General features: G+C 39.4%; 1 protein-coding gene, 1 long non-coding RNA gene and 1 pseudogene across 5 annotated transcripts; all 3 read left to right on the top strand.

Annotated features, from left to right (window-relative positions):
• The first annotated feature begins 312 nt into the window (after positions 1–312).
• Positions 313–1,196, top strand: LOC143473198 (uncharacterized). 3 transcript variants are annotated; one of them, XR_013120471.1, is made up of 4 exons: positions 313–480; positions 718–798; positions 901–960; positions 1,011–1,128. It is a non-coding gene; the product is annotated as an uncharacterized LOC143473198 (long non-coding RNA). The 3 variants fall into 3 exon arrangements; XR_013120470.1 differs by having other exon boundaries at positions 314–480; positions 1,068–1,196; XR_013120472.1 differs by having other exon boundaries at positions 315–480; positions 1,029–1,164.
• On the top strand, positions 1,143–3,003 carry LOC143473197 (inosine-5'-monophosphate dehydrogenase 2 pseudogene; annotated as a pseudogene).
• Positions 3,004–7,865: 4,862 nt separating this feature from the next.
• Positions 7,866–26,256, top strand: LOC143450770 (uncharacterized). 2 transcript variants are annotated; one of them, XM_076951453.1, is made up of 7 exons: positions 7,866–11,595; positions 13,422–13,925; positions 16,827–16,936; positions 17,177–17,287; positions 17,874–17,945; positions 25,460–25,609; positions 25,714–26,256. In XM_076951453.1, exons 1-7 carry the CDS (start codon positions 7,965–7,967, stop codon positions 25,909–25,911), a joined length of 4,776 nt encoding a protein of 1,591 aa, XP_076807568.1. In that variant the 5' UTR covers positions 7,866–7,964; the 3' UTR covers positions 25,912–26,256. The 2 variants fall into 2 exon arrangements, with proteins under 2 accessions (XP_076807568.1, XP_076807577.1); XM_076951462.1 differs by having other exon boundaries at positions 13,422–13,916.
• The last annotated feature ends 1,336 nt before the right edge of the window (positions 26,257–27,592 follow it).

Raw genomic sequence — 27,592 nt, forward strand, 5'->3', positions numbered from 1 at the left:
GTCTAGGTCTTGCTTTGTGAAAAAAAAGTTATTATTATTAAGCTGCAATTACACCCATTGTTAACATAACCATGGGGGTGACAATTAACCCATGCAGCCAATAAGAACCGCAGCGTGCGATTTTGCGTAATTTAATTGTTTGTCTTCGCACCTACAACATTTTATCAGCACGACGCAATTACTGGCTTGCACTTATCGGGGTTCCCACAGAGCTTTCAAGCTTTGTCTCAAAGCACCATTTTTAATTGTCTGGATAAAGCCACTGGAGTTAGGAAGGCCAAAAACAAAAAAAAATGCAACATCTTGTATTTAAGGAGATGTTCACCAGTCTCATTAAACCTTAGTGAGTTCAGGAGTTTTAAACAATTTCCTACACTGTCAGATCGAATCTTGAGCAAAATGTCGAATAAATTCCTCAATCGGTCGTCCGCTGGTAACGAAAACGAAATGGAACCACGTCTGACGGAAAAGTTTCCAGAGGTAGTAGTTTCGCTGATAACTTTGCATGTTTAAAGTCATGATGTAGTTGATAATATGCTTGTAATGTGGTCAATTTGTGTGAAAACCAAGGTGATTAATTTGTAATAATTGGGTTCATTTTGTACTCAGTACACTTTACCCACAGTATTTAACGGACGGATATTTAAAACTATTGAAAATTGAGAGATTATTTTATCATAGATACTTGCATGCATTATGTGGTTCTTGACTTTATAGGCCACCGAAAACCAAGGCGACTCAACGTTGGTTCCGCGATGGTCAGTCATGCAACTCCACAAGCAAGGAAAACTGTGCCTGGTACTCCACAGAACAGTGCAAAATGTTTTTGCTGCCAGTATTTAAAAAAACGTTAATTTTTCTTTGTCTATGTCCTTTCTTAAACAAGGTTTGCTGTTGCAGGCTGCTTACACACACCACAGAGAGTTTCTGCATTCCCATTCGTTCGTCGATCCCAATGAGGTAGGTACTTTCAAAGTAGTTTTTATCATTCTTTCGTCGAATCCCATCAGTTTTGCTTGCTCTACCAGTTCAGACGAAGACATCTCTCCGTCAACTTTCCTCTCTAGAGATCTTACCTCTTCCCTGGGATCGATGATTTCTTGGCCACCATTTCGATGTCCGTTTCGTAAAATTTGTCCTGATTGAATATTCCTGAGTTGATTTGGACTTGCTGGATTCCGAATTATTATCGGTCTTCTTAGATTGGGGATTTGAAAGGCGATCCCATGAACATAATCTAGACCTTTTTGTTGAAGAACAAACTCGCACAATGGAAACCACTTGGCGTGCTCTTCCCATGGATCGTCATCTCTCTCCCAATTTTGTAATCCTCCGTTGCAATACCAACATTCCAGGGACTTCGATTTTCTTAAACCTCAAGATTCAAACACATTATTAGAAGATGTGATGACACCTCGTGAAAAACTGATAACAGCTGACACTTCAGTGACGCTGCAGGAGACAAACCACATTCTCTCACAAAGCAAGAAAGGCAAACTGCCCATTGTGGATAGTAATGACAAACTGGTTTCGCTTATTGCTCGAACTGATCTGTAGAAAAATCGTGAATACCCGTACGCTTCGAAAGGTGACCACAAGCAACTCTTCTGTGGTGCTGCAGTTTCAACTCGAGAGGAGGATAAATATCGACTTGATTTGCTAGTCGAAGCTGGCGTGGATGCAGTTATCTTGGATTCTTCACAGGGCAACTCTGTTTACCAAATAAATATGGTTCGCTACATTAAACACAAATACCCAGAACTGCAAGTTATCGGTGGCAATGTGGTAACAGCTGCACAAGCCAAAAATCTCATCGATGCTGGTGTTGATGCTCTCAGAGTCGGTATGGGAAGTGGGTCAATTTGCATCACACAAGAAGTTATGGCCGTGGGGCGGCCGCAAGCAACATCTGTATACATTGTAGCAGAATATGCTCGTAGATTCAGCGTTCCTGTCATTGCAGACGGAGGAATTCAAAATGTCGGCCATATCACAAAGGCCCTTGCTTTGGGTGCCTCAACTGTTATGATGGGTTCGCTTCTGGCTGCCACTTCTGAGTCTCCTGGCGAGTATTTTTATTCGGACGGTATCCGATTAAAAAAATACATGGGTATGGGCTCTCTTGATGCGATGGAAAACAAATCCAGTCAAGGCCGTTACTTTGGAGAAAAAGACAAAATTCGTGTTGCACAAGGAGTCACAGGAGCTGTACAGGATAAAGGATCTGTGCACACATTCGTACCTTATTTAATGACTGGCATTCAACACGGCTGTCAGAACATTGGCAGCCGAAGCTTGTCACAGCTCAAATCAATGATGTACAGCGGTGAGTTGAAATTAGAGCGACGGTCCACTTCAGCCCAAGTCGAAGGCGGCGTCCATGGACTGCACTCATGCGAAAAACAGCACTTCTCAGTTTGATGCCAGTGTTGCAGTTGTTGATCATCTGCCATCGCTTAAAAGCAACTAAAACAACAACCTGCTTAAACTGCTGTGAAAGCAACTGCCTGAATCATATTGTCGAGTATTAGGTCTATTCTGTACTGTCATGTAGTCTGCCGTCTTTTATTGCATTTATCTGTTGTCTCCATCTACTAATTCGCATCCTGATTCTTGATCATAACTGCCTGTGTCAGTTCGAGTTTTTACCAAATGTCGATTGCAAAAAAATGTTCGGCTTTCGAACGTTGCTGTAACAAGTCACATATGGTTGATTACTTTCTTGTCTATGACGTCATTGTTCCAGGCACGTTCCCAACCGAGTCACAACTCTAATCAACATAAACAGCGCAAACGTTAAGAAAACGTAGAAGGCGATAAGCTGAATCGAAAGATATCTATTTGTAGTTAATGCTTTTGTCACAAGGCAGTTTATTAGATGCCTGTGATCTCCAGCTAACTTAGATTGTTGTTGTTTGTTGAAAGACGGACGTAAAAAAAATATATAAAGCATTTCACGCTGTAAACTGAAACTTTATCTATTGTTGTCTTAGCTTTTGGGTTTCATGCACATTTAATAAATTGGGTGAGAGCACTTTAATCGCGTCCAAAGTGCGTTAATACAAATAACAGTTACCTGCCTGTAAACTTTGGGATTCACTACGACGTGCGTCAAGGAAACCCTTTATCGTCATAATTATTTATATTATGTATAGAAATTTTAGCTATCATTGTACCGGAAAAGCGATTTTAACGGAATACGGACAGGGAGTAATGAATTTGAAGTATCACTGTTTGCGGATTACGCGTTAGTTTTTCTGAAAGGAATTTCTCAACAGTCGACAATAATTTAAGCGAATTTGCTGAAGTTTCTGGCTGTGAAGTCAACTTCGATAAATCACAAGCTTTTTACATTGTGGCTTTTCTAAAAATTGTATTGAGAAACCGTTAGCCACTGAAGGATTAAAGAGGGGAATTGATTGTGTTGCGTATTTAGGAATTATAGCACCGATAGGAATGGCAAGCAAGCATCAATTGTTTACGTTGAATTTTCAAAACGTTATAGAGAAAATGTCGATCATGCTTAACCTATGGTGTTGTAGCGGTTTGACTTTAATAGGTCAAACAACTATCCTAAAATCACTGGTAATCCCAACGCGAGCGTAATCCCAACCAACCTTACAGCGACTTTAAAGTTAATCTTTTGTTGTATGGGGATGTAAATGGGAAAGAATTAAACGTGAAAATCTGTGTTTGGGCTATAGCGAAGCAAAAATGATCGAAATGGACAGAGGTGGGTAGTCGGTACTTTGTCTGTAACGGTTCCGGTATTCGGAACTATTTTAAAAAAATAGTTCGGTACTCGGTACCGGTACTTTTTGTGTAAAAGATACTGCTGCAAATGCAATGTTTGCCGCAATTATGCCCCCGATAACGGTTACTCTAGGTCAAAACATATGTGACGTTAATCGCTTGCAACTTTACTCGACATTTTTAGATTTAAAAAGATCAATAGATACTAAAATTAAGTTAGTATTAAGGATTAGTTAACAAGTATTTTTGAAAACATACTTGTTAACGTACCGGTACCGACCGAATTTTCTTTAAAAAAGTAATTCGGTACAGAGTTTCGGTACTTTTTTCAAAAGTACCGACGGTACCGGTATCGGTACGGCAATAGTACCGCGGTACTGCCCACCTATGGAGATAGAATCATACATACTCGAACTAAAATGCTACTTGATATCTATTATCATTCCGCGTGGAAAGAACTAGAAGTATTTCAACTTAAGGAACCAACGCTTTCGTACATTATACGATCTATACAGTCAATCTCGTAATGAAGTTACCAAAATCGATTATGCCGCTACGCTCCTTGGGTGTATATCATCTGAGTGACAGTTCATTTGAGTGACAGTATTTGAGTGACATAATTATGACATAAATTATTATTCATTCGAGTGACATAATTAACCCTAACCCATTATTGTAGTTTGAACAGTACTTACCAATGTATCACTCAAATGAACTGTCAGTCAGTTCATCAACTACCACTCTCCTTAAGGGCATGGGTATATTTATGGCGTTTGTTGGCTTCGGAAGAGATTCAACTGCTTAACCATCGAACTAAACCACCATACTTTACTGTAGTTACAGAGCTTCTCAAACTGTGGGTCGTGACCCCTTTTTGGGTCGCAAAATGTAGTTTTGGATTCGTGAAACTTAATTTGAGTTGCTTTTTGTTAATTTTTTATTCTCCTTACTGTTTCTATTACGAGATTTTTTATTACTGCAGGCAACAGTCACTGTACGTATGTGAATTGTGTGCACTTGTACGATTTTGCAAGAGACAAAAATACCACTTGAGATTTGTAATTGGACGTTTATTGTTTTAACATCATTAACGTGTAGGCTACCCCTCAAGGGGTCGCATAAAGATTTCGTTTCTAAAATTGGGTCGCAGAAGCAAAATATTTGAGAAACCCTGCTTTAACATGCTCGTCAGATATAAAAGAAAGTTTTGCTACATTTTTCTACATTTACATTTTCTACATTTTCTACATTTTCTACATTTTCTACATTTTCTACATTTCTAATAATGTTATTACGGAAGATAACAATATAATTAACGCATTGCAAACGTTAAAGTAATAGCAACGAGAGAGTTAAAACTATCAGCAAGGTCTAGAAAACTTGGGATAAACTGGGTTACTGCACGCCGGGACACCTTTGGAACGAATTATATTGTCCAACAATGGAAACAAAACTTATATTGAGGGCAATACCTAAAAATCGGGCGCTTTTTGCTTTTGGAATCTCTGAGATTAAGCTATGCGTGTTCTGCGCGGTGTTGAAATTACACAACATATATTTAGACATTGTACGCAAACCCTTGTATTATGGGAAAATATTTTAAATTGGTTGGCTGAGCGCTTGAGATGGCCTCACAGCCTTCAAGTAAACAATCTACTCTTTGGTATTTTTGAGTTAGCTGCTTTTACTTGTTAACTGTTTACAACTTATTGCCCGATTTACGACTTATAAGGCCAAATATTAAAAATGTAAACCTTGTGTAGAGATTTTTTAGCTGATGATGAATGGTAATGAAAAATCTGAAAGAATAAAAGCGATTAGATAAAGCAAGATAAAAGATTACCACAACAAGTGGGATGCTTGCCTGCCTTACCCGGAGTTTTGACAACGTCGGAACTGATTACTAATTTACCTTATTGTTTTAAATCAATAAAAAAAAAAAATTCAAGCAGTAGGGACAAGCACAAACTACATTGTTCGAGCATAGAAAACAAGAAAGCAGACAATAGTACATCTGGAACACTGCTTATAGAAAGAATAAGAAAATGTCACTCTCCTATACTCTCAACAAGTGGGCAATTGAAGGTAGTAGGTGACCCTACGAGCAGCAGAAATTTTAAGGACCGGAAACTCGCAAAGTCATCTTCAAGAAACAACAGGAATTGATACACATTTTACAGAAAGCACTGAACAGTTTTGTACAAAGACCTGGAGTCTTATTCGAGATGACACGCTGTGAAAAAGAAGCCTTTCACCTAGTGAAGTTAATTTAAAACAACAGAATTCTAAAAGTACTGTATTTGCCCATGCTAAGTAAATGATTAAAAAAGGAACAATTAAGACTACGATTAGTTGGTTGCCATAGGCTTACAGCAGAGTAGGCTACGGTAGAAGTGAGGTTGATGCTAATTAAAGAAAAAGATTATACTGCTTGGCGCTTGCATAGCATTTACTTTCCAGACCAGTAAAATGAATAGTTAACCACCATTCTTTATGCTTTGTTATAAGTGTTATTTAGCAGAACATGGATTTTATTTGACAACATCCTTCTACTGGTTTCGATTCGAATCCAGTTGTTGAATTGTCGCACAGCTGCAGTAAACAAAAAAGCGTACACAGAGTGGTAAAAATATACGTCAGTCGTGCGGTTACATTTCCACAAAATAAACGTTTATTTCCAAAGCAACGACAACATAAAAATAGTACAGATGATTTTACAGGGCTGTCAACTATAGGCTACACAAAGATAAAAATAGCCCAAATGAGTTGCGATAAAGTAGGAGCAAGATTCAAAACCTGATAAATAATTTCAGGCTATTGTACAATATTGTTCATTCGGCCACTTAAAATTGAAAGTGATCAAAGAAAACGACGTGATATTAACTCGGATGGTCTGGCGGGCTAGATTCCACTGATATCCTGCTGGTCACATTGAAATCTTCATCCAATGACGACGCTGAAGTTGACTGAGACACACTGGTCCCTTCTGATGTTGTAATACTTTCTGTGACACTATTATATTCAAGTCCTTTTTCAACCAGTAAATCTTCCAGTAAGCCTACCATGAATTCTTTTGGGTCGAGCGGTTTCTTGTACAACACCATTGCACAAAGGTCTTGAAAAACGCTCAGCAACTGATGTTTTTCAAAGTAGATTTGGGCTTTCATATAAGGATCCGTAAACGAATGAAATTTTCGTAATTCGCTTTGGCCCTCCATGAATTAATTACTTCTATTAACTGCATGCGCCAAACGTCAAATAGCTCAAGATGATGTCTTGCACACAGTCTGTTCCATAAAAGACCTTGTTGACATTATTACGAGTTTAAATGGAACTTGTTATTACATCACAATTGCAATAAGTATTTAACTAGGAAACAACAATTACGCAACAATAACAGATGTCACGTGATACATGGCACCTTTGCGGTCAAAGTGCTATCTTTATTTGGACATGGGTAGAAATCAAACTTTCCTGTAAGCAAAATCGCCAGCCTACTGTGTTGATTGAAAGGGAAACAATTGACAAAAGCTTTATCTTCTTTAATTAGGAGGTGACATCATTGCGAATTTAAATGCCAGCAGCCTATTTGGCGCTGCAGACCAAAGAACAGCTGTTTATTTCATTGTCTCCTAGTAATCTAGTACAGCATATAAATGTTTTCAAGCTTACTGCAGCAAGCAGTAAATTAGTGATTGAACTCAATTTGCTAGGATGATGGGATCATCCGTTTAGTATTTAAGGTGAAATAAAGTTATGCATCTAGAATACTATATGCAAGGTTTATGATGCAGGTTATTAATATAATCTGCTGGTGTTTTTGTAATTCTGGTCAGGTCTAGCTATTGCAACAATTAATATTGGTAATTTTGTCCCCAGGGATTATCTATTTTTATAGTGACAGTCAGAACTTCGTGAAACTGTTATTAAAGGTCAATATTATGCACAGCGGCCGGAGTAACAATCGAAGACTTGCTAGTTGCTGCAGATGTCTGCATTTTGAAATTAATACCGAGATTTAATTTAATTACGATAATATAGTTTGACCTATCAATATTGCAACATGAAAAACTACTTTACAAGAATATGTATTTCTTTATATTTCCAGTGTTAGGTGTTTAAAACATATATAAAAATCTTAGGTGTGACGGCGACTGATGATTTGAGATTTGGAAAGTAATCTGACTCGGATATTACAGTTGAAGTTCAAAATGAAAAGCACAGATAATGTCGCTGTATCTGAGTCCAAGGTGTCTTCGGTAAAAGAATTCACAGTTCCAGCGAATCAATCACTCGTCTACAAAAATTGTCAGGAGAATTCTGAGAAACATCAGGAGAAAACAGAAGACGTATCAGACTTCTGGGATATGAAAGGAGTAATAAGAATGGACCCAACTGACGAAACGCGTTGTCACCACACGACCGTGCCCCCGTCAGCTATGATGGCGTTAGCCATGGAGCTGCTTGTGTCGAATAGGGGGAAGGCTTGCAAGATTTTCAGAGAGGCGAAACGTAAGGCCCAGGAAGATGACGCAGATGATGACGCAAACAAAGAAAAGGAAACAAATCTGGTTAATTTGTGGGTAGTCCCCGACTGTGAAACTAATGTACGTACTGAGACCCCAAGCACGGCTTCTCATCTGCAGCCGAGTCTGGTAAATTCTGATTTTGTTCTCCGCCCTAATAGCCAGTGCTCAGAATCTCCACCATTACTCATCCATCCGGACTTTTCTGATGAGTTGAATGATGTGGAACTGGAAGACTTGAAAAATATTTCCGTCACAGACCTGGTAGGGTCCGCTGATCACGTGATAGCCTACCCAGACACGGACGAGGATGAGTGGGAAATGAGGAAGAAGAAGCGAGGACGAAAACATTCCGAGGAGAAACGCAAAAAGGAGAAGCATGTTGTATTCAAAGATAAGATCCAGGATTTCTCGACATACATATCACAACAACCAGTTGGTGATAAAATGACCGACGATATGCGCAACGGTGCAAATCCGGTTACTACATGTGACACTTCCTTGTCGTCGAGTAGCGGCGAGATGTCAACCATCGCAGCACGGGATCGCAGTGTATCCGAGATACATTTCACAAAGGCTTTACCTTCAGGTCAGAGAGCTTCAGGGTTATCTGGGTTCAACACGCCTGTGGAAATTTCGCGCACTGGTGGCTCTCATGCTGCAAAGCCGGTAATTAGCGACCTTCACGCGAATGACAAATTACTGACAGAACGCGAAAATGATTATCACCAGCGTCGGGAGTCAATGTATATAAAGAATGATGGGTCTTTTCAAGCGAAGGTTATGAACAATCTGGACGGTTTTAACGCGCGGGGCGACAAACGTGAACGGTCGTACAAGGATGAATGCGGTGCTACTGACGAACTAGGCGGTGTTACAAGCCAAATTTGTAAAGAAAGCTGTAGCGCGATTTCTCCAAGGAAGTTTTCTTTCCGAGACAGTGATAGTCAACACAGTCCAAAGGCGACTTTTCTCTTTAACTCCGGAGATGAAGAAATAGCAGAACCTCGTCAACTCACGTCTTGGAACGACGGAAACCTAACCAAAACGGAAATTGTGACGGAGGATTTGAATCTTGTTGGCACTAGTTGTGATTCAAATCAAGATTTTGCAAGATCTTTGTATAGGGGTTTACCAAGCATCAATTGCGTTTCATCTCTTCAACCCGCTCGCGACTCGAATGCTTCGACATTGTCGTCATCCGCTTCTCTGTCGTCCTCGCTTTGTTCCCTGTCATCGCTTGAATCGCTTTCGTCGGCGTCGTTACACTTATCGTCTATTGCGTCAGAAGTGATGAGCGTGGCGTCTTGCCCGAGTATAACGCCAGATAGCTCAGATTTTCACGAGAAAACGTCAACACCCCGCCTCGGTAGAAGCTCTTTGAAACATAATTGTGAATCCGGGGATGCCCCCTCCAATCATCGAGCAAAAGCCCACTTGGGACCTTTTAGGGCTTCTCAAGGCTGTGTAAACGGCCCTTTGGGTGGTCAAAATGTCGCTATTAATAACGATTACGGCTGCTCAACTGGTAAACACAAAGCTTCGAACCACAAGTCATGTTTAACTGTAGAAGGCGGTCATGAACTAGCCCGGGCGAGCCCTAACACTCTTGTTACTGTATTATCTGGCGGTGCTGGTAGAAGCGAAGATGGCAGGAGATCTAGAACCCCATCTAGAAAAGTAGTCTGTCAATTCGCCAACGAACATTCCAGCAAGGAAGGTGTGAAATCGTTCAAACCTGTCATTTCTCAGGCTGTGTTCCCGGACGTTGAGGACAGCACCATCGCCACCCCTGTGTTGTATCTCAAGAAAACTGCGAAATATTGCCCCGACTGCGATTGCAAAATGAGTTGGTGTTGCTGTGGAAAACCAAACAAGCGGAGTTCCTTCAGGGGAAAAGATAACAAACCGATCGCAGAGTATGTCGAAAATAAGACGGAAGAAAATATTCCCACTACCAATGTCAACACAGAAGAGCAAGGAAAAACAATCGAAAGAAAAAATTCAATAAAACAAATTCTGATTAAAAAAGGAGTCTTTCCGAAAAAGGATTTTTCGCAAATGACTGATCCTATTGTGGAAGGTCGGAGAAGAAGCAAAAGATTTTCTTCGTCTTCATCCGGATTAAGATTGATTCCAGAGGGAGACGATCAAGTAGTTACTCTTAATGATCAAATAAAATCAATTCAAGCGGGGAGGTCAAACGTCGCAACTAATTCGCATAGCGACGGGTGTAGGGTTTCGCTCAAGCCTATTCATACATCAGACACCGAAGATACACATTTCAATAATAGAAGGGTGCTAGAACGACACTTGACCGAAAATGAACAACTTTCGGGCGGTGAACGAAGTTTTAACGACATGGCCACAACGTCGCAGCAAATAGGCTACCAAGAAGAGCAGGTTAAGCGCAGTTCTCTTGTCAATTTAAAACGTGAGATTCCGGTAAAGGCTGAAATCGTTGACGAACAAGTGCAGCAACCAAGTTTTGAATCAGAAGTTTCTGAAAATGCAAAGAAAGAGTCACCAGTCAAGCAGCACCCTAGGGTGACGGTGATGGGCGGTTCCAGGCTAACTCTGCGAAAACCAATGCCAACGTCGCCAAAGGATGGAAGTCAAGGAGCAAAAATATCAACGAAAGGTGTCACAGGTAGTGCGCAGTCATCAAAAACTGACTCAGCCTTGCATGCTGATAGGCTAATGGGAGAAAAACCGGTAACACCCGCTACTTGTGACGTTTTGCATGATAAGCCAGTCCTCAAAGAAAAGATAACGTCGCATTATCAGGACCCTGAAATCCGTCAGCATCCATATCTGGGCAAAGAACAGCGGACAACTGCTGCTAACATTAACCGTAGATTGTACAATAACTGTAACAGTTTGAACATCGGTCACCAAAACGAATTGTTAGATTCAAAAGTATGTAACCCTTCCGTTGATTCAGCAGCGTCGGAAGCTTTGATTAACTCATCAATTGCTGACGATATCACCTCTACTGCAGTTAATATACCAGTAGTGGTCGAACAAGTTGACCAGGTAAGGGACGGTACCCAGCAGTCCAACGAAGCCAACCAAGGGTTTTTAGGTATTGAAAGGTCGGCGACCGCTTCGCCGCTTGTGAAGTTTGAAGAACAAGAAGCGTACACTGTAACAACGGTAGAAGAACAAAACGAAGTAACGTTTAAAACGCTGCGCAAGCTTTCAATAACATCCGAATCCACAGTTGAAATTGACTTAAACGATTGTAGGAGTGTGGCTTCGTCTGATAACGAAATGCCAAGTGGAACTTTGGCATCAGCGCTGTCCAAGGATTACCGTGAGTATTACAATATGTGCTATATGTGGCTTATCATTTGTGGTGTTCTATCCGAACAGCCTAAGATATGGTGGAATAAGACAATAAACTAATGTGACTTTTAATCGAATTCACGTTGCTGCGTACCACGGGGTAATTTTTAATTTCCATCGCAGTATCATTTACAGTTTTAAGACAAAGTTTACGTAAAAGTATACCATGAATGACGTAATATATTCTCATGGCGATCTATTGCACAAACTAGAAGTAAATTGCAGAGCAAGTGTTGTTAGAAGTCCGAAGACGAACAAAGACTCAGCAATAATTGCTGGTGTTTGTTTACATCTGTTAAACGTGTTGTTACTTGGGTACATGAGCCACCAAATTTGACATTTCCGTCGCCTTGTAGCGGTGCTGCGAGTGCAAACCAGGTTTTCGAGCTAAAAACTTTCTAATGACGTAATTTCGCGGGCACTGTATCATGGTCACGTCACCTGAATGCGAGATCATTTTCTATTCTTAGATCATCAGGTCCAAAATACGGGAAATTTCTCTAATCCGCTTATAGCATCAGGAATTACACAGGTTTTGCGGTTGATTTGCGAGTTCCTACACCTATGTTTTACTGTAAGGTAGCGGTTTCATTGATCTTTTATTGGAGTGTAGTGGTTTTGCTCTTTGTTTTAAAATTGATACCTTGTTCAAGTGCTAATAGTGCTTACCACTGCGGGTTTGGATACGCGTTGACAGTTGTTTAGCTTGTCGGAGGAATACGGTGAGTATGACAGTATGTCCATGTTACATTCTATCCCAGCAGCCTAAGATATGCCGGAATAAGACAATAAGCTAATGTGACTTTTAATCGAATTCACGTTGCTATATGCGTAGCTGCATGCCACGGGGTGATTTTTCATTTCCATCGCGATATCATTTACAGTTATAAGACGAAGATTACGTATAAGTAAATCATGAATGACGTAATCTATTCCCACAGCGATCTATTGCGCAAATAAGAAGTAAATTGCAGTACTTCACACTGCAAGTGTTGTTTGAAGTCCTGAAATGACCAGCATCTGAAAGCACCCAATTAACGATATTAAAAGCGTTTCAAATTCTAATCGTACTGTGTATTATATATCGTATATATTATACTATATATTATATATCGTATATATTATACTATATATTATATATTGTATATATTATACTATATATGTATATTTAGATATTTTTTGTATAGATAATACTCCAAAAATTGTGATGTAGTTTATACAATTAGTTAGTACTTAAAAAACATATTTTCTATAAAAACCTATAGTTAGCGGCGTTGGCGTAGATTCATTGAAAAAGAAAAATTCTGTTTTGAACGCTTTTGAATCGCTGCTCTGACATATGTTTGTCTTTGTGTCATGCGTACTATCAAGTAAATTTCATATTTTATTGATTCGCGCAATAAACCACTAGAATACGGTAAAAGCGAAGTTCTAAATTTTCTTTCGTTCGCTTCAATGTTACAACATAAGAAAAAATCGTCAATAACATACTTAGGCTAATAACTGTATGTACGATTGCACATGCTGGTTTGTCATTGCCTAAATACATATCATCTAGGATTCTAGGGCGACCATAACGTCATCAAAGTTATAAAAACAACACGAGTATAAATCAAATTGGAACAAAACCATGATAGAAAAAAGCGGCGTATAATTATTTAAGTATAACATATACAACAACCTATAGCTTTGATAGAATTAATTAAACCGTTTTGAACTTATCTCAGTGATAAAATATTCGATTTTTGGTATAAAAATGAGACCCGCCATTTACAACAACCGATTGTTTTGTAGGGTCACCAGGTCGGCCAAGTAGCTACCGGTCGAGCGTCACATTATCGCTCAGACCGACAAGCAGGAGCTCCCTGACCGGATCTGCCAGACTTTCCCCGACCGTTGAAGTCGCCAAGGACTCTTCGGAAAGTCACCAACAGACTAGCGCAAACGGAAGAAACGTAATGTTTGCGAAAGAAATCCACCCCGATTACCGGAAATGGGTTCGCTCGTGGACAAGCGCCGTGGACGGTTTCACGGCCGAGGAGAAGGTCTTTGTCCAAAAAGAAGAGCAAGAGTTTGAACATAACGACGCCATGGCCCATACTGACCGTCTGTCGCCGTCCATAATGGGCGGTTGTCGGCCACCAAGCGGCTCTAACAGGAGCCCCAGTCCTAGCCGGGTCATACTTGACTACAATCCCCAGGAAAACAGGATTGGAATCTTGCAAAAAGAGTTTGAGAAAGAGGATATGAAGTCGAAAGTTATGAGAATTGAAACTACGTATTATGACGGTATGAGAGGTGAGATTACAAACTAGATTTTGAATACTCTCTTAAATGTCTTCTACGAGTATTGGAATAAAAACGTTGTGTCCTTTGTAACTAAAAATGTTGTTTATTAAGTTTTGTTTTGTATGCCCATAATCTGTACTAGATAAATAAAGATAAGATAACATACATCCAGTCAATAACAATAATTCACGTTTCTCCCAAGTTGTAAAATCTTTTCATCTACTACCGGCCAACTTAGCGCTGACAATGCAAGAATTCGACCGTTGGCGTGTTTGCATTTGCGTGATTACATCGTTCACAGATATTTACAAAAAAGGTGTAGACGTAACTTTAGCTTGATCTATGTGATACTGTGCTTTTAATAGATTTGATTAACTTTAACATCTACAGGTAGTTTACCTTCATCGGTGTAAAACGTCATGGAAAATGCTTTCTACGCTGCTAGATCGGTTTCTAGAAAGTTCGATAATGCTATCAAGAATTATTTTCTTTTTTTTTCATTGATTGCCGTTTTGTGATGCAGAGACCAGTTTTCATACCGACAAGGAAGGGAGTACTTAGGCGCGAAAAGGGTCAAATTTACCAGCGAGTTTAAAGCGTTTGAAATGGTGTTTAAACTTGGCAGCTGCTTTACCTCACGGAATCCATTCAGTTTAAAGAACTCATAAGCAGTCAATGCCAGTGAATTAAAGTCGTTTTGACTGTTTTGTTTAAAGCAATCCGATGGGAAAAAGTAGAGGATTCAAACCGGATTTCTTCCGCAAGTGGTTTAATAGTTTCCGCAATTTCTGGACGGAATTGGACCATTAAAACTGACCTGAGCGCTGGTGATCGTTAACAAACGCGCGCATAGTTGGAGTCAAAGTCAATAAAGCAAAATGTCACATCGAAATTGGAATAATAACGATGGATAGATCGGTAAACATTTAGGCTTTGTTCGGTCCAACTTCTGTGAGATCAGCATGTTAAGAGCGAAGGTAAAATGCTTGGACGAAATTCGAAGCATTGGCAAATCATGTTTGCCGCTGTATTATAACCGAGCAGCTAGTGCGGCGTTGACGGCAGGTTATAGCTGGCAGTCTATCTCGTTTTAGCCGGATTAAACTGCACATAATCGGTTAAAATATGGAAATCGAGAGGCGATAGGCGTTAAATCAACGGCTATAACCTAAGCAACCAGTGACGGCTCTAAGTTTTATCATTATAGTTTGCGGTGAATAACTATTTGGTTTACAGTGATACGCCTTTTTACTTCGACATCAACACAATGTATGACGCGCAAATGCGTATTTTCTGACATCTTGTCGTTGGCTTGTTTTTTCCGTTCGCATGCTGGCTGCTTTATCACGTGATGGCATTGTGATAATAAATTCCTTGTTTACTATTTTCGCGCGCCATTTGTGGAAAATATCCTGCGTTTGGTTGAAGTCACGTTGTATTCCAACTAGTGCAGGCATGTTAGATCGGTATCTGAAGACTGTCTCATCTTAATTCGTTCCCCAAGGTCTCTGCAGATGGATTGAAGCGACAAGTAATTCTCTCATTATGTAAATGTTCAGCTGTCGTCACTATTAAAATAGCTGGAATAAACCAACACGCTCTTCTGCTAAACCTGTCAGATAGACGTATACAGTTGGAAAAGAGTTTAAATCCAAATATTGTTTTAACGTAGCCGTTCGGGGAGTGTTTAGGCCACTATGTTTTTCTTGAAAGGGCTTTCTATATTTGGCTACACGCCAGCAGTCGCAGTCAGAATGTAGTAAGCCGCTTGTCAGTGTGTTTGTTTTAGTTTGTAAGCGCTTTTGTGGTGTAGTTTGGCCCCACTTAATACCACAACGATAACCCAGCCAAACCACTCCACAAAGGCGCGTGTCGTTGTTGAATACGAACTCGTTATAATCGAGGTTTATTTCGTCACAATAGGTGGTGCCCCTTGAATAGAATTTGCTTAATTTGTTACGAATTTCACGGCATGGAAGGAAAGGCAAAGACGTAGGTAAAATGAGCGCGTTCAAGCCAGTTAAATGCGTTATTAACCCCGACCCTAGTATTTAAACGTTGTAGTAGCGTTTATACAGAAACACTCGTTAGTAGTTAGGTTAGTTGGGTTAGTTGCCACTTAGAACCTAGGTAAAGTAGAAAAGCACGTTATCAACGTTATACAAATGATCACACGTTATTTTGTTACTGGTAGATTATTTTATCCATAACACGCTTTTCGTTCGTATAAAATCAATAAAACGTTATAATGGCAGATGCGTCCGTGTTTATTTTTGTCTAAAATTGATCTTGGTTATCAAACCATAAACAGACATGTAACAAGTCGACGCCATAGCGTTTTGCAGTTTTTCGTCGTCTTCATCGGTCAATTAGACTTCATTTGTATGACAACATCTGCTCACGAGTATTTACTCTAAAAAAACTATAAACTGTGACAGTTCTAAAACCAGAAAAGATCAAGAAAAAACACGTAGTCAGTACATTAAAATGCTGTAATCAGTCGCACGTTCGAAGTTGAAAGTAATTTTTCATGTTTTCTATCCATATTTTGACCCGTTTAAGGATGCATGGCTGCAACTATAAGCACGGTCAGGAATCTACTTTGATGTTTTTGTACAGACTACAAAATAATTGAGAAGTTTGTAGAAACCGCAGATATTAACAGGGTTTTTGCGTTCGTTTATCGAATATAATTGGTACAAAAGTTTTGTGGTCAGTGGTCTCTTAAATCAAAGTCTACACAGGTCAAACATGTTGTTGGATTACAACCGGCCGTTGCATCAATATGATACAACCATTTAAACAATTTCTAGAAACTAACAATATCCTGACTTTTAATATTTTATTTTAACTTATCTATATTTAGTTGCTAAGATTCTGTGATAAACTTTCGTAAATCTCTCCCCGCAGAAATGGTGGGTAATAATGGTGATGACGTGAAGGTGATTCCCCAACCTCCACCCCACTCCACAGTGGATGAAGAGGAGTTTTGTGGGGTTGTGGAAGCTCCTACTCTAAAGGTATTTTTGCCCTATTGTTACAATGTATGCTGCAGTTAAAGTGCTAAATACATTTCAGCAAAAGTTATTATGATTCAAAAGAATCTGATTAGGTTTCTGCCACTAAGTGTCAGTAAGGAGTAACTTTGATTAGAAACAGAAAGTGTCTTGGAAAATCCAAAAATTAACGTCCCAAAACTTGAACCAATTTACAGCACAGAAATGTTCCAGAAACAAATTCTAGTTTTGTTTCCGTTCTAGGTGAAAGAGATAAGAGCCAAGTACAAGGCAAGAGATCACAAGAACTACGGCAAGCCTGCCAGCGTGAGTTCAACGAGCAGCGGATCCCGCAAAAGTAGCGAAGATACTTCGGTAAATATTTCAGTGCATCGATGACGTCATGCCTTATGTGCGTGGCCTGTGTAATCGCAAACGTCCAGTGCGGTTGCCCTTCCGAGTTGAAACTACAGCACTGGTTTGACTAACAACCCGACTGGAGGCTTTGCTAAAAATACTTAACTTCCTGGCGGCACATCAGGCGACTAGTTACTTTCCAGAAAGATTAATGACGTTTTGCTGCATCCAACGCTGTTGCTCATGACGTAATGACGATGTTACGAAAAGAGCACAACAGTGGTGTAAGAGAAGGCTTTGCAACACACTCGGCTAATGTCACCCTTTAAGAGGCTGATTCAGCGTTTGATTTTAAACTTGTTTTGAAAAACTCAATGTTGCGTTTTAAAACAAAACCATTTCTACAACATGACGCCTGTGACTACGTAATTACATTTTTCAAGCGTCGCAAACAACATTGCTTACAAAACAAGACCTTTTACAATAAGACCGATTATTTCCATTCATATGTCCAATGGAGCTATCAATGGGGTCATGGAAATAACTTTGAATCTTTAATCAGAACAATCGAAAGTTTTTCATATTGCTTCCGTTTGTTTTGTAGCCGAGACATGTCAAAGGCAGCAGCCAATCGGATTTCGATTCGACGGAAAATCTTCATGGACCTAATCACGTGGTAAGAAATAAAAACGTCAACGAACATCTTCTAAATTTCATTTCCTTCAGAATACCATAGTTTCATGTTGCTACATTAATCTAGCAACGCAGTCTTATTGAATGATTTTCTATTGTAGAAACGCTGTGCAGAATACTCTGCTCGATAAGCTTTACGAGTTTACAAGGTCGCAGACCAGCTTAATCATAAAATCTTTTCTGCCCCAACCAGTTTTGGGCAAATTTTCGCTGTAATCGGTTTGTTTTATCTTGCATTTTGCTTACGCCCGTGCCAGGTATACTTTATCAGTTATGGCGAAGTAGCTTCGGGGTCAAATGCTACAGTGGGTCAGTGCGACGGTGTATACTACAAGGAAGTTTGTTAAGGTTTTGTGATTGCCAACAAAATGCATCTTGCGCTGTTGGTGTGTTTTCTGAAGCCAAAACGATTGCAAAAATCGTGCTTTGAAATGTTGTCATGTCCAGCTGACGTAAATACACAGCACATCGTGCAAAGCTACGAAAGATCAACGCCTAATCAAATCAAACAAAGGCAGGAAATTAACAAGTCTAAAGATGCCAATTTCAAATTACAAGCTGACCACATCAAGCTTTGAGCCCGAGCTAGTTGTATTGTTTATTTAGTCATGTACAGTTATCTAGGATAACAGATATCCACGTGGGTTAATCTATTTACAGGGAATTAACAGAAGGAATTGTAAAGGCCGAGAAGTAATTTTAGTGGTTTAATTGGCGCCGCTAAAATTTCCTATCTTGATTGACAAGCAGAAAATCCTTCAGTTTGTGATCTTGTTTTTGATTTTCTTGTTTTGTCCAGGAAGTTTTTACGATTTGATTTTGGGCACCACATTCGGTTAGTCATATGTTTGTAGTGACGTCATACGCATATAACGCCTTCCTACATTAATAAAGCACAGGTTAAAGGTTTTACTAGCTCCGGCTAAAACAGCATTCGACATCTGCCGTTTTTGTATGTAAGTGACTTAGGACTGCAGTGAGCTTGTGCGTTCATGAAAATACTAATAAGTAATTCGTCGCCGAATTCTACAAATGGGCCTAAACGTTGCCCAATACAGACATACAACGTACCATTGTGCCCACGCTGTTTAACCATTAACAGATGACCGACGCCGCGAAACACTTCGCCAGCCAAAACCTTTTTTGGCGATGACCGATCACTTGTCGATTTTGTCGCACGACCTTCTTGTGACGTCACAATAGATGCAAACAAAGAATGTGGAAGTGGGAATGCGACAGTGCTATAAATGTTTACAGATATCGTTTGACGGGGGAAGTGGTGTATTTATATGGACAAAGATTTTAATTGATTGAAACACCGTTGCGGTTTAGGAAAGAAAAGTGTAAAATGAGAAGTTTTCTTTAACTAATTGCAGACGTAGCCCTAGATAGCAGCGAAATCAACTTCAACTTTGTGGAAGTCTTATGCGATTAGCAGGTTTTGAGATATTTGATGATGGAAGTGTAATTTCGTAATTAATTGGTCAAGGTTTGTGTTATATAGCGTCTATATATCTGCTTTTAAACTCCTTTCTGAAACGTACAAATTATCTGCGCAAATTTTCCGGGACATTAATTACCATCAATCACGATTCTGTTTCGATTTCCTGAATGGTGTTTTGTAAATGACAATTTTCGGAAAACGCTTTAACAGTCGTGACTTGATTCTGGCTGTATAGATCGTCGGACTAACAAAACTCGTTCAGTTTGAAAGGAAGACTCAGCAATAATATAATTGCTGGTGTTTGTTTACATCTGTTAAACGTGTTGTTACTTGGGTACATGAACCACCAAATTTGGCATTTCAGTCGCCTTGTAGCGGCGCTGCGAGTGCAGGCCAGGTTAAACTATTATGACGTAATTTTGCGGGCACTGTATCATGGTCACGTCACCTGAATGCGAGATCATTTTCCATTCTTAGATCATCAGGTCCAAAGTACGGGAAATCTCTGTAATCCGCTTATAGCATCAGGAATTACGCAGGTTTTGCGGTTGATTTGCGAGTTCCTACACCTATGTTTTACTCTAAGGTAGCGGTTTCATCGATCTTTTATCGGAGTGTAGTGGTTTTGTTTTTTAGTTTAAAATTGATACCTTGTTCAAGTGCTAATAGTGCTTACCACTGACATATCTTTAGCTTGTCGGAGAGGTGCAAATTATTGGCCAAAACAGTAATTTAATTTGCAATGCAGCGTTCAGCCTGGTCGATCGTTGCGAGATAACTTTGCTGCAACGTTGCATTCCAGTTTGCTGCTGCTGCGATTAAATTTGAGTGAAAGGGACTTTACAAACAACATAACAACAAAGGGTTGGGCAAACTGTGGTTAAATTCGCGCCTGGTTTGTGTAGATCGTAACTAACATTCTCCAGACAGGGTTTCTCGAAGTTTTTTAAGTCTTCATAAGAAAATTGAATTAATCGTGTTTGGCTGCCGGACCATACCAACCTCCACAACAACATCTCAGCTCATACTGAGGTACATGGGGTACCAGGCAAATTCTGACACAACCAGATAGTACCCCGCTCTAATTGCGACCATTAATTAATTTACAAATTAATTATAAGTTATTGTGCGCGTCTGTTTTGGGATTGATTTGAACTTCAGTGCAATTACTCATTATCATATTCAGGACACACATCACAAAGATTTTAGTAACGAAAAGATGGTGCTTAATATCTATGTCAACGCGCGGTCATTAATTTTCAAAAATTTTCGCAAAATTGTGTTTTTTGTGACGTTTTATGAAATAGTTTTACAAGCGCTTGACTTTTATAACCACAAACCCCTTTGATCGTTATAGTTGACAATCAAGTGCTTTGTTTCATTATGACGTAACAAAGGTGTTTACTGCATGTTGGCGCCTTATTTTGTAATCCGGGCGTCTTTAATGTAAGCGTTTGATCTTGCCCAGTGTAAACATGTTATCTTCATTCGAACGTGATTTTAATTGCTGTTAAGTGTCCTCCGCATAACGTCACTCTTCGATGACGTCACGTATATTGAAACGTAATATTCTGCACAAAAATAATTGGACACCAAGATAGCAGCGGATTCAATATATCTCTTTATAAGTTGAAGAAAGTGATTGTTTTACCGTATATGCAGCGGATCACGCATCTCATGGGTTAGGTTCATTACTATTAGAAGATAGATTTTGGTTGGGTTTAGGTCACTATGTCACCACCAAGGTAGCTACTAACCAAAAAATAAGCACATTCTTAAAATGTAGCGAAATGCTTAGTAATTAGTTTTACGACGCTTTCTTCTCTATAATAGAACTGGTTATAAACCTTCAACTCAGGCAAATAAGGAACCGAGAAAATAAAATCCGTACAGTTTTAACCGAGGAAAATTGACAGCCTTATTTAAACATAACTGTACAGTATTACGTATTGCTTTAATTTTTGCGCTTCAATGAATGGATACGACTCGTGTTTTATCATGAAAACTGAAAACGTTCATATGACGTCACTCGTCGCGAACACATAAAGTCACTGCTTTGCCTTGCAATTGGCCTAAAGTTATAGCGCGTAATTGCGAAACGATTAGCTCTGTGAGAGTATAATCGTCGTATAGATAAGTGGAGCTGGAAGCGCAATAGGTCTGATGTGGTTTGGCACTCAAGTACTTAATTATGACTTATGAAACTGCTTAAAGTCTGTCAACTTGCAGATCGGAGCATGCTGACGAAAGGCTGTTGTTTTTGTAAGACGACGTAGGTTGCTATTATGCAGCATCGGAAAAATCAACATATGGTAATCTAATAGCCCAGGCTTCAAAAACTTATCGGGCTTAAAAGATTTAACTTGACTGTAATAGTTAGACTGATACGATAGTTACAGACAAGCTTTCATCATTTTATCGGCAGTTCAAAGTCACCACGTCAATCAGTAAACAGCAGCTAGTGTTGTTCCAAAATCCCACAGAATTTGTTGTTCTTTGCAAAGCTGTGTTAGTAGAAACGTTAGGCCAATAGCATCGGGGCAGTTGGTGTAAATGTTATCAGACTTTATTAATGAACGAATCATCTTAGAATGCTGTTACAATGTAACGGTTACACGCTTTCTGTAAACTGCTAATACGTAAAAAGCTTGAACATGTGTATATTGTCGGAAAGCATTCAAAGACTGCTGTTACAACAACACGTTTTTACACGTTGCGTCATTTACAACAGTGTTGGGACGCAATTACGTCATAAATATTGCATTCAAAGGAGAAAACGATTACAGAATTAAAAACACAAGATTACGTCAAAATACACGACACCAGGTAATAACGCGAAACTTTGAACTAACCTCTGTACATGAATGACGTCATGTCATCGCGACTATGTGCAGAGTGTTGAATGTTGTCCCTTTTAAGGGAAAAGCGCGCAGTTTATGTACGTGCGTGCCACAGCATATAATAAATGAGATCATGTAAGCGCCACTTTATTATACTGACCAGTACGAGAAAGCAATAAATACGCCCACATGGAAAGTTAATTTATTTCGTTTAGTGTGCCATAAACAGTGACTTGGTCACACACAGAGTTTGATTCTATAAAACGATCGAACATTCAAAAGAGCTTTAATGTTTGGGAAGCTATGCAAGGCTAAAAATCTACTACGTGAGATCTGGTATTGGATTCGTTTATGATGTAACAATCAAAACCAGTTTCCCAGCGTAATTATCTTGAGAAATTCGCAATGGAGTCTGTTAATCGCATAAAAGAAACTTAACACAGGGTCAGATTAGCCTAAGGTTGGGTAACAGGTTGATGGGGTTTATTTTGGTTTGTCCACAAGCGCATGTGCAGTTTACTTTGTCTCAAAACAGGACTTAAAGCAAATTCACCTCCTGGTAACCTGCGTAGAACAAAAGACAGTCTACATGTTCGCAGTGCTATTAGATTGCTGCGGAAGATAAGATTTCAGTTTGACATGAGGCTTGCATTTCTTTTAAAAATGCGCGGTAATTACTTATTCACGCATGAATGAATGCAGAAGTGGCAAAGCAAGTGATTAGGGCTGCCCTGCAAGTTGTTTCATGTAACTTGCACTGGCTCGTTCTGCCGTTTAACTAGGGTTTTTACTTTTAAGTTCGCGGGAAGTAAGTACTCGGTCGTACAAGCCCCAGGTGAACTGAACGTATATTGAGAGCGGTTGTTATTTTTAAGAATGAATTGAGGTTTTGCGTGGGGCAAATTGCTGGTCGCTGGCGTTATTTTGGTCACAGGAATAAAATCAACACGTGAACAAAATCAAAAATGTTGGAATGATACCGGAACCATATCTAGTGAAGTATGGGAAATTTACGAGAACTAATTGCTTTAATGGAATTGTTCAGGCCATGTTGAACTAATTCCAGTGATGACATTATTCTGTTCTTGGTACAATAAAAACTGGGTCCCCGAAATGACGCGGTATTTGTTTCGATTATAGAATGCGGTCTCTGTAGAAATATCGACTTAACTTAAATCGTGAAGGTTGTTCAATTAAGTTTCCGCGCAAAGGATGACTTTTGAATGTCAAACTGATAAAGTTCTTGACCTTTTAATTGTTTGTGGTAGCATGACATCATAATAAAAAATCTAACGTCACCGAACTTTAGATTGCTCGTTAGCGGAAAAAAGTCTGAAATTTCAGCTTTGGTTTTCTGACCAATGGTTATAAATGATCGCAAAGCGGAAACAACAACACTAATTTTCCTGCTAGCGCTTGGCGGTGTGCCAGGAAAAGATCATTTTTTCCTGAGCAGAGCGACAACGCGTAGGTTGTTATGATGTTACAAAGACTCGTAACGGTATTGCGGATAGTACGAAAAAAGTAAAATGCGTTGCTTTGTTCAGACGTACGAAAAAAGTATTGCTGTAAACTATAAAGCGTTAAGATGCGATAACGTAGAAATAGTGTAGCGTTGCATAGTACGAGTGTTTCTACAGCGGTAACACGCAGTCGTTTTACTTCCATGTATTTTAATTTAATTACTGTATAGATTGTGAAACGTCTTACGCATGTTAGAATTAGTTACGCCTCTGTTTGTAAAACGTGAAACAGGTTTCGAAATGTTTTCTGAAGATTAACGTAATTCTCACCCGTGGGTGGACTTGTTGTTATTGTAGGTGTTGAGCGCTGGACAGAACGTATTTTCACGTCTGTCAGTAATCCCAAGAGATTCTGTGATGAGCTGGAAATAGCTTATATTACAAAGATTGTATTGTTTGATAATTCGCGCTGAAACATAAATGCCTTTTCAGATTTGCTGAAAGGCCACGGAATGCGATGTTGTTGTGTAAACTCGGTCGCCAAACGTACGTAAAAATGCATTCGTTACGGGAATGTGCGGTTTATTTGAAGGTAAATTTAAACACAACCGCCATGCGGGTTTTCGAATATGATTTTTTTGTGTTGCAAAATTGGCTTCGGAAACTTTCATTTGTTTGTGCTTGTCGGTGGCAGTTTCTCATGACGCTGAAAATATTTCTAGATAAAAGTACAAACAGGTAAAATTTCTGATGTAAATCTTATGCGCTAAAGTGGGAATTTGACAGCCGCTGATGGCACTTTGCTCTTTCAGGTCCTTCTATAATCTTGTTCAATGTCAATTCTATGACAAAATACCGATTAAAATCGCCTTGTTAATTTATATTAGGCAATTGCTGCATCTGGCGAGGGCTAATCTGAGACAGACGTCAGTCGTCATCAAAGCCTGCTTTTTAAGCCTTCAGAGATAGCTAGTTCTGGTGTCAACCGAGATCAATGTAGAAAACTGCGTCAGTGTCGAATGTTTTGCTTTCAAAACGGATGACAATTGACGTTTGGTGTGGTCGCGCCGATAAGCCCATCATTAATATGATTACAGCTAAAACGTAGGCTTGTAAAGTGCTCGCGATTGACATAAGATGCTTAATACCGCGCCCTATAAGTAGTGCTGTCGGATTGGGACTTAATTTAGGGACTGGTCGAAAGCCATGCTATGAAGAATACGTTGGGTTTGGTTACATGAGCTACAACAGAAAGCGAATTGTCGTCTTTTTTAAGGACTAATAGGGACTGAAGGTTTGGTTGAACGATTAAAAATAAAATAAATGTTTGAGTAGTTGAAGCGCTGTGAGATCATAAAGAAATGTAATTTGGTTTTTGTGACATAATCCCCTGTGGAATACGATATAAAAGCGGTGAATTGTTATAATTTGCTCCAGTGATGTAGTAGCTGATATCATCAAGTATCGGGCTTCAACGCGGGAAGCGTGGACAGGAACGTTGTTTTTAATCATAAAAGCGATGTCTCATTTTTCTAGTTTTAACAACATACGTTCTACGGCAAGATTTAAGTTATTAATCGTATTTTTGACGTGTTTTTTTCAATGGATGTTTCTACCTTTTCTGCAGAACCTTAAATCTCAAAAGTGTTACTGTCATTGCGTAGCTGTTTATTTCACTTAGGCTACGGATTAGGTAAGAAACAAGATGACAAGTGTTCCCAGTAGTAACGATTGTGCACCGAAAACGCAGGTTGCTCAACAGGTGATGGACCTCTTCAAGGGAGCTCTTGATATCGAGAAGGAATTATCAGTTTTTGAAGAAGAGCGCTATGAAATGCACAAGCAGAAGAACGCCACACCACTTCACAACGGTCACGTCACCTCCAACGTCGAAGTTATGGTAAGGTCTTGATGTTGTGTAAGCTCATTTTTGTACTACGTGGTTTAGGCGCTTTTTCTGACATGAAAAATACTAGATAATTATTTCGCTTCGTCGTTTTCCAGAAATCGACAACTGTGACACGTCCGCCTGTGGCGCAGAAGCCAAATCAGGGAAATACCAACACCTGGCCGCCTTCCAAGCAAACTCACGTCGACCTTAAAGCCTCGGTTGCTCAGATCAAAACTGAAAGCCAAGCCGTGACGTCATTTGACGAATCGTTGGATCAGTTCTACGACGTTTTAAACGACCTCTCATTGTAACAATTCGTTGAACGTTACTGACGTGTAGCGGTGGTAAAATGCATCACTGATAAACACATGTGGCGCTGTAAGACCATGCTAGCTGATCAAAGCAGTACTTTTCTAAGTAATCTTTTCTTCGATTTTTTTCTTGTATATTTATCGTGTAAAACCGAAAGGAACTTTGCAAATTGGTTTATTTATGAAGATGTACTACACATAGCTCAACCACCGCAACTATATGTACATAACCCTTTCATTTTGTTTTTAATTGTCTCTATTGCAAAGCGCAAAAGTGTTGGTTTGCCATCCATTCTATTGCATCTTGTTCAGGTTTTGCAAAGTAAACTATCGTGAAATGCTGAACAGCTGTTGCTGTGTTTTTGGAATACGGTATGACTTATAGTTTTAATTAATCGCAAGGATCCATCAAAACCAATTCATTGTGACTCCAGCAAATGGTAGTCAAGCGTCGACAAATACTACTTGGCAACTTATTATGACGTCATGTGAGACGTGATTTGTGAGTCTTCGCTCAAACTTTGTTACAAAAAGAACTTTCCATGTTTGAAAAGAAAAGTTATGATATTAGAGATATGGACTTAAGACTCCAACCCAACATTTATTTTTTAAGTTTTGATTTAGGCCCGAACGTTAAATTTACCAGATGGGTCAAAGCTATGAAGTACAGAGCTTATAAACGAAACAAAAATGGACTAAATAAATTCAAAGTTGATAGTTTCTTCATTGGAGAATTGATCTGATTCTACTGCGCTGAAAAGAAATCTTTGCTCTTTATATCGTAAAAATATTTGTATTTTCACGCTTGAATTCGGCCAGAAAATGTTTGCAAACTTGGGCCTGTCCTGAAAAGTCCCATCCGACTTCCCGTTCAGTCTGATATTGCATTAAAATTTGTTTTCATAAGGAATAAAAACTGATGCAAACAAAAGGATAAAGGTAATTTTGGTTCCTTTACCTTCAAAGGTATTACCTTTCGCCCAACCTTATCTGTGGCATAAGTATCGTGAAAACAGCCAAGTTTAGCAGAATTAGAAAAATTTGCGTCTTAGATGTAGATGTCAGACAGATCTTTTGCTAGCACTCTAGCCCGAGCGTTTCACCAGTTGATCATCAGAACCCTATAATTTAATCAATCCATTTTTCGTTCCATATATTTAATTGAGTCCTTGGCAAACTAAGTGTGGTGTCAACGACATATCCATCTCAACAAATTAGTGCAAGTTGCCGATTTCCCCTGGGCGTGGTTAAAAGGAGAAAATTATGACTAGTCTTCTTGGTAACTGCAATAGGTCAGTAGTATAGGCTTGCCACTCTAAGAACCGCATTACCTGCAGGTTACTCACAAGTCCTTTTAGATTCATAGCGACACCGAGCGTTAAACATCTTGTAGGTTTCTTGACGCTTGTATATAGAAAGGAAAATAAATATAACATCTTGGGATTGTGGGAACGACTTATCTGGAAATGCCACGGCAATGCGCTGGAATTAATCATGTCTTCACAAACTCGTCTGACAATTTGTGGTTACGAAATGATACGAATTAGTAGCTTCGAGCTATCACAAACTCCTGAGACAAATTGTGGTTACGAAATGATACGTTTCACAGCTTTGAGCTATCAGAAATTCGTGTGACAAGTTGTGGTGAAAATTAGAGGTTACGTTCCTTTAAGATCCATAT

The sequence above is a fragment of the Clavelina lepadiformis genome, chromosome 1 (genome assembly GCF_947623445.1).
Source record: "Clavelina lepadiformis chromosome 1, kaClaLepa1.1, whole genome shotgun sequence".
Classification (NCBI taxonomy): Eukaryota; Metazoa; Chordata; class Ascidiacea; order Aplousobranchia; family Clavelinidae; genus Clavelina; species Clavelina lepadiformis.